Source organism: Chiroxiphia lanceolata, unplaced genomic scaffold (assembly GCF_009829145.1).
Source record: "Chiroxiphia lanceolata isolate bChiLan1 unplaced genomic scaffold, bChiLan1.pri scaffold_95_arrow_ctg1, whole genome shotgun sequence".
In the NCBI taxonomy this organism is placed as follows: Eukaryota; Metazoa; Chordata; class Aves; order Passeriformes; family Pipridae; genus Chiroxiphia; species Chiroxiphia lanceolata.
In genome coordinates this window covers 1-6,080 of record NW_022476549.1, presented here as the reverse complement: position 1 = coordinate 6,080, position 6,080 = coordinate 1, and the positions used below count along the sequence as shown (strand labels likewise).

Below are 6,080 nucleotides of genomic sequence, written 5' to 3'. Positions count from 1 at the left end.
TCAGTGCCCCAGGACTGGGGGGCACACGGGGGGGATGCTCAGTGCCCCAGGACTGGGGGGCACATGGGGGGGATGCTCTGTGCCCCAGGATTGGGGGGCACACGGGGGGGATGCTCTGTGCCCCAGGACTGGGGGGCACAGGGCGGTGCCCCATAACCCGCCCCAGCCCGCACAATGCCCATCACTCCGTAGCCCCGCCCTTTCCCCCGCCTTATTTACATAACCCCGCCCATCTCCCCACCCACACAATGCCCATCACTCCGTAGCCCCGCCCATTTCCCCGCCTTATTTACATAGCCCCGCCCATCTCCCCGCCCACACAATGGCCGCCGTTCTCTAACCCCGCCCCCCACCGTTTTAATTTACATAACCACGCCCAATCGCAAAAGTCACACCCCTTCCATGTCTGATTTGCATAACCCCGCCCTCACCCGCTCCGGCTCTCTGACGCCCCCTGGCGGCCCGCGCTTTCCGTGCCGGCTGCTCCTTCTGGTGAGCGGGAACGGGGCGAGTTCGGGGGGTCCCGGGGGGCTTTGGGGGATTTTTTTGGGGGATTTCTGGGGGTCCCGAGGGTCCGGAGGAGTTCCGGGGGTCTGGAATGGGGCCGGGAGCGGGTCCTGGCGGTGCTGAGGGAGGTGGGGGGGAGAGGCGCGTGTGGAGCCGGGCCCGGCCTGAGGGGCCTGAGGGGCCGTGAGGGGAGGGGGGGGAATAGGGGGGGCTTGGGGGCATTTTGGGGTGTCCCGGAGGGGTTTAAGGGGGTCCTGGAGGAATGGGAAGGGGTTTGGAGGGGTCCAGGTGAGGTTTGGATGAGGTTTGAGGGGTCCTGTGGGGTGTAAAGGGGTTTAGGAGGGTCTCAGAGGTATTTGGGGCGGTCCCAGGAGGGTTTCAGGGGTCCCAGGGAGGTGAGCTGGGTTTGGGGGGTCCCAGGAGGGTTTGGGGGATCTTAGAGGGGTTTGGAAGGTCCCAGGAGTGTTTGGGGGGTCTCAGAGGGGTTTAGGGGGTCCCAGGAGGGTTTGGGGGGGGTCCCAGGAGGGTTTAGGGGGGTCTTAGAGGGGTTTGGGGTGTCCCGGGAGGGTTTGGGGGATCTTAGAGGGGTTTGGAAGGTCCCAGGAGTGTTTGGGGGGTCTCAGAGGGGTTTAGGGGGTCCCAGGAGGGTTTGGGGGGGGTCCCAGGAGGGTTTGGGGGGGTCTTAGAGGGGTTTGGGGTGTCCCGGGAGGGTTTGGGGGATCTTAGAGGGGTTTGGGGGGTGCCAGGAGGGTTTAGGGGGTCTCAGAGGGGTTTTGGGGGTCCCAGGAGGGTTTGGGGAGGGTCCTAGGGAGGTGAGTTGGGTTTGGGGGTCCCAGAGGGGTTTGGAGGGTCCCAGGGAGGTGAGTTGGGTTTGGGGGGTTCCAGAGGGGTTTGGGGGGTCCCAGGAGGGTTTGGGGGTGTCTTAGAGGGCTTTGGGGATGTCTCAGAGGGGTTTGGGGTTCCCAGGGAGGTGAGTTGGGTTTGGGGGGTCCCAGGAGGGTTTGGGGGGTCTCAGAGGGGTCTGGGGGGTCCCAGGAGGGTTTGGGGGGTCTCAGAGGGGTTTGGGGGATCCCAGGAGGGTTTGGGGGGTCTCAGAGGGGTTTGGGGGGTCCTAGGGAGGTGAGTTGGGTTTGGGGCGTCCCAGAGGGATTTGGAGGGTTCCAGGGAGGTGAGTTGGGTTTGGGGGATCTCAGAGGGGTTCGGGGCATCCTGTCTGGATTTGGGGGCTCCCCCATCGCCCCCCAGTGACCCCCCTGCCCCCCTTATCCCAGCACAGCCCCCCCCCCCCGGAGATGCCGCTGGAAAAGGGGCCCCGCCGCCGGCACTGGGACCAGTTTGGGGCCTGGGAACGACACTGGTCCCAGTACCAGGACCCCGACTGGGACCCCCCGGAGTCTCTCCCGCCCCCCCCCGGCGTCAGCCCCTCGGAATTCCGGGATTTCTGGGCCTTCCTCCAGCGGTTCCGGCGCCTCCGCAAACCCCCCCCCTCAAAGGACCCCCCCAAATCTGGGGGGCCCCAAAACCCCCTGGGGCTGCCCCCCCACTACGACCCCCGGCTCCGCATCAACCTGGCGCTGCTGGAGGGGGGGGACCCCCCAAAACACCGGAGAGGGGACCCCGAGGACTTTGGGGAACCCCCAGAACACCGGAGAGGGGACCCCGAGGACTTTGGGGACCCCACAGAACACCGGAGAAGGGACCCCAAGGACCCCCCAAAAAGCCGTCGAGGTGACCCCGGGGACCCTGGAGACTTTGGGGACTCCCCAAAACGCCACCAAAGTGACCCCAGGGACCCCGGAGACTTTGGGGACCCCCCAAAATGCCGTCGGGGAGACCCCGGAGACCCCCCAAAGCACCGGAGAAGGGACCCCCAGGACCCCCTGGAAGATGAGGACGCGGAGCCCAGGAGGCACCACCGACGAGAGGACCCCAAAGACCCCCCAAAACGCCATCGGGGAGACCCCAAGGACCCCCCAAAACACCACCAAAGTGACCTCGGGGACCCTCAGGACCCCCCAAAACGCCATCGGAGGGACCCTGGAGACCCCCCAAAACACTGGAGGAGGGACTCTGAGGACACTGGGGACCCCCCAAAATGCCTCCAGAGTGACCCCAGTGACCCCAGAGACTTTGGGCACCCCCCAAAACGCCGTCGGGGTGACTCTGAGGACCCCCCAAAACGCCACCAAAGTGACCCCAGAGACACTCAGGACCCCCAAAAACGCCACCAAAGTGACCCCAGGGACCCCGGGGACTTTGGGCACCCCCTAAAAAGCCATTGGGGTGACTCTGAGGACCCCCAGGACCCCCCAAAATGCCTCCGAAGTGACCCCGGGGACCCTGAGGACTTCGGGCACCCCCCGAAACGCCACCGGGGCGACTCTGGAGACCCCCAGGACCCCCCGAAACGCCACCGAAGCGACCCCGGGGACCCTCCGGCCCCGCCGCCGTGCCCAGGTGTGCCCGGGGCTCACCTGTCGGAGCTGGGCTGGGCCCTGCTGCACTACCTGTCCTTCTGCCAGCGCGGCTCCTTCTCGCGGCTGGCGCGGCTGCAGCGGGAGCGGGCGGCGCTGCCCATCGCCCGCTACCGGCACGAACTGGTGGCACTGGTGGCCCAGCACCAGGTGCTGGTGGTGGCCGGGGACACGGGCTGCGGCAAGTCCACCCAGGTGCCCCAGTACCTGCTGGGCGCCGGCTACAGCCAGGTGTGCTGCGCCCAGCCCCGGCGCGTGGCCTGCGCCGCCCTGGCGCGGAGGGTGGGGCTGGAGACCCTCGGCAGGTACCAGGTGAGCACAAACTGGGGGCACTGGGAGGGCACTTGGAGGGGCCTGGGAGGTACTGGGAGGGCACTGGGACCTGTCCAGGTGTGCAGGGCGGGGCTGGAGACCCTCGGCAGGTACCAGGTGAGCACAAACTGGGAGAACTGGGGGCACTGGGAGGGCACTGGGACCTGTTCAGGTGTGCAGGGTGGGGCTGGAGACCCTCGGCAGGTACCAGGTGAGCACGAACTGGGACAACTGGGGGCACTGGGAGGCACTGGGAGGGCACTGGGACCTGTTCAGGTGTGCAGGGCAGGGCTGGAGACCCTTGGCAGGTACCAGGTGAGCACCTCCTGGGACAACTGGGGGCACTGGGAGGGCACTGGGACCTGTCCAGGTGTGCAGGATGGGGCTGGAGACCCTCGGCAGGTACCAGGTGAGCACGGACTGGGAAAATGGGGGGCACTGGGAGGGCACTGGGACCTGTCCAGGTGTGCAGGGCGGGGCTGGAGACCCTCGGCAGGTACCAGGTGAGCACGGACTGGGAAAATGGGGGGCACTGGGAGGGCACTGGGACCTGTCCAGGTGTGCAGGGCGGAGCTGGAGACCCTCAGTAGGTACCAGGTGAGCATGAACTGGGAGAACTGGGGGCACTGGGAGGGACTGGGGAGGGGCTGTCACCTGCCCAGGTGTGCTGGGCATCACCTGTGCCAGGTGTGTGGCCCTGGAGAGCCTCCACAGGTACCAGGTGAGCACCTGGCTGAGAGAACTGGGAGGGACTGGGAGCACTGGGAGGGACTGGGAGCACTGGGAGGTGCTATCAGATCCAGCCAGGTGTGCTGGGCACCACCTGTGCCAGGTGTGTGGCCCTGGAGAGCCTCCACAGGTACCAGGTGAGCACCTGGCTGAGAGAACTGGGAGGAACTGGGAGGGACTGGGAGCACTGGGAGGTGCTATCAGATCCAGCCAGGTGTGCTGGGCACCACCTGTGCCAGGTGTGTGGCCCTGGAGAGCCTCCACAGGTACCAGGTGAGCACCTGGCTGGGGGCACAGGGGAGGGTCTCTCACCTGCCCAGGTGTGCCGTGCCCACGCCCCCTTTCTCCCCCTCCCCCAGGTGGGTTTCCAGACGCGTTTCGAGCGCACCTGTGCCCGCGGCGCCCACCTGGTGTTCGTGACGCTGGGGCTGCTGCTGCGGCAGGTGCAGAGCGACCCCGCCCTGGGCAGGTACCAGGTGCTGGTGGCCGACGAGGTGCACGAGCGTCACCTGCCCGGGGACCTGCTGCTGGGGGCCCTGCGGCGCCTCTTACCTGCGCGCCCCGCCCTGCGCCTGCTGCTCATGTCGGCCACCTGCGACCCCCACCTGTTCGCCAGGTACTTCGGGGGAGCCCCCGTGCTGCAGGTGCCCGGCCGGCTCCACCCCATCAAGGTGAGTCTGCCTGCTCGGCCCGGGGCTCACCTGGGCGCACAGGTGAGCTACCTGCTCTCCCCACGCTCACCTGTGCCCAGGTGATCTCTTTGCTCCCCCCCGGGCTCACCCGTGTGCCCCAGGTGATCTACCTGTTCGTTCTCACCTGTGTGCCTCAGGTGATGTGTCTGTTCCTTGTCACCTGGGTGCCCCGGGTGATCTACCTGTTCGTTCTCACCTGTGTGCCTCAGGTGATGTGTCTGTTCCTTGTCACCTGGGTGCCCCAGGTGATCTCTCACCTGCGTGCCCCAGGTGATCTACCTGCTCATCCCGGCGCTCACCTGTGGCCCCTCACACCCTCACCTGTGCCCAGGTTCTGTACTGGTCCCTCACCTGTCCCTCAGGTGATCTACTTGACCCCTCACACCCTCACCTGTCCACACAGGTGATCAACCTGCTCCCCCATGCTCAGGTGATCTACCAGCCCCTCACCTGTGCTCCCCTGTGCTCACCTGTGCGCAGGTGCTGTACCAGCCCATCCCCTCGGAGCCGGGGTAGCCTCACCTGGACATGGTGCCATACCTGCCCCTCACTTGTGTGCTCACCTGTGTGATCCGCTGTGTTCACCTGTAGTCCCCTGTGCTCACCTGTGCTCACCTGTGTGCTTCCCTGTGCTCCCCTGTGCTCACCTGTGCTCACCTGTGTGCTTCCCTGTGCTCACCTGTGCTCACCTGTGTGCTCCCCTGTGCTCACCCATGCTCACCTGTGCTCACCTCTGTGCCCACCCGTGCTCACCTGTGCTCCCCTGTGCCCACCCGTGCGCAGGTGCTGTACCAGCCCATCCCCTCGGAGCCGGGGCAGCCTCACCTGGACGCGGGGCCGTACCTGCGGGTGCTGGAGGCCATCGACGGGCGGGTCCCACCTGAGGAGCGCGGGGACGTCCTGGTTTTCCTCAGCGGGGCCGCCGAGATCCAGCAGGTGCTGGGCCCCGCCCAGGTGTACGCCCGCCACACCCAGCGCTGGGTCGTGCTGCCCCTGCACAGCGGCTTACCTGCCGAGCAGCAGGACAAGGTGAGCATGGGCGGGGTCACAGGTGTGTTTGGGGGTCACAGGTGTGTTTTTTGGGGTCACAGGTGTGTTCGGGGGGGTCGCAGGTGTGTGTTTGCACAGCAGCTCACCTGCCGAGCAGCAGGACAAGGTGAGCATGGGCGGGGTCACAGGTGTGTTTGGGGGGGTCACAGGTGTGTGTTTGAGGGTCCCTGCACAGCAGCTCACCTGCCGAGCAGCAGGACAAGGTGAGCATGGGCGGGGTCGCAGGTGTGTTTGGGGGTCACAGGTGTGTTTTTGGGGGTCACAGGTGTGTTTGGGAGTCACAGGTGTGTTCTGGGGGGGTCACAGGTGTGTTTGG

General features: G+C 66.5%; 1 protein-coding gene across 5 annotated transcripts; it reads left to right on the top strand.

Moving 5' to 3' along the window:
• The first annotated feature begins 1,668 nt into the window (after nucleotides 1-1,668).
• On the top strand, nucleotides 1,669-6,033 carry LOC116781923. Of its 5 annotated transcripts, XM_032677734.1 has the most exons (6): nucleotides 1,669-2,492; nucleotides 2,661-3,293; nucleotides 4,382-4,693; nucleotides 5,498-5,803; nucleotides 5,836-5,913; nucleotides 5,990-6,002. In XM_032677734.1, the coding sequence occupies exons 1-5, from the start codon at nucleotides 1,800-1,802 to the stop codon at nucleotides 5,872-5,874; spliced, it is 1,983 nt and encodes a 660-aa protein (XP_032533625.1). In that variant the 5' UTR covers nucleotides 1,669-1,799; the 3' UTR covers nucleotides 5,875-5,913; nucleotides 5,990-6,002. The 5 variants fall into 5 exon arrangements, with proteins under 5 accessions (XP_032533625.1, XP_032533621.1, XP_032533624.1 ...); XM_032677730.1 differs by having other exon boundaries at nucleotides 2,661-2,685; nucleotides 2,728-3,293; nucleotides 5,498-6,033; XM_032677733.1 differs by having other exon boundaries at nucleotides 2,661-2,694; nucleotides 2,788-3,293; nucleotides 5,498-6,033.
• Nucleotides 6,034-6,080: the final 47 nt, after the last annotated feature.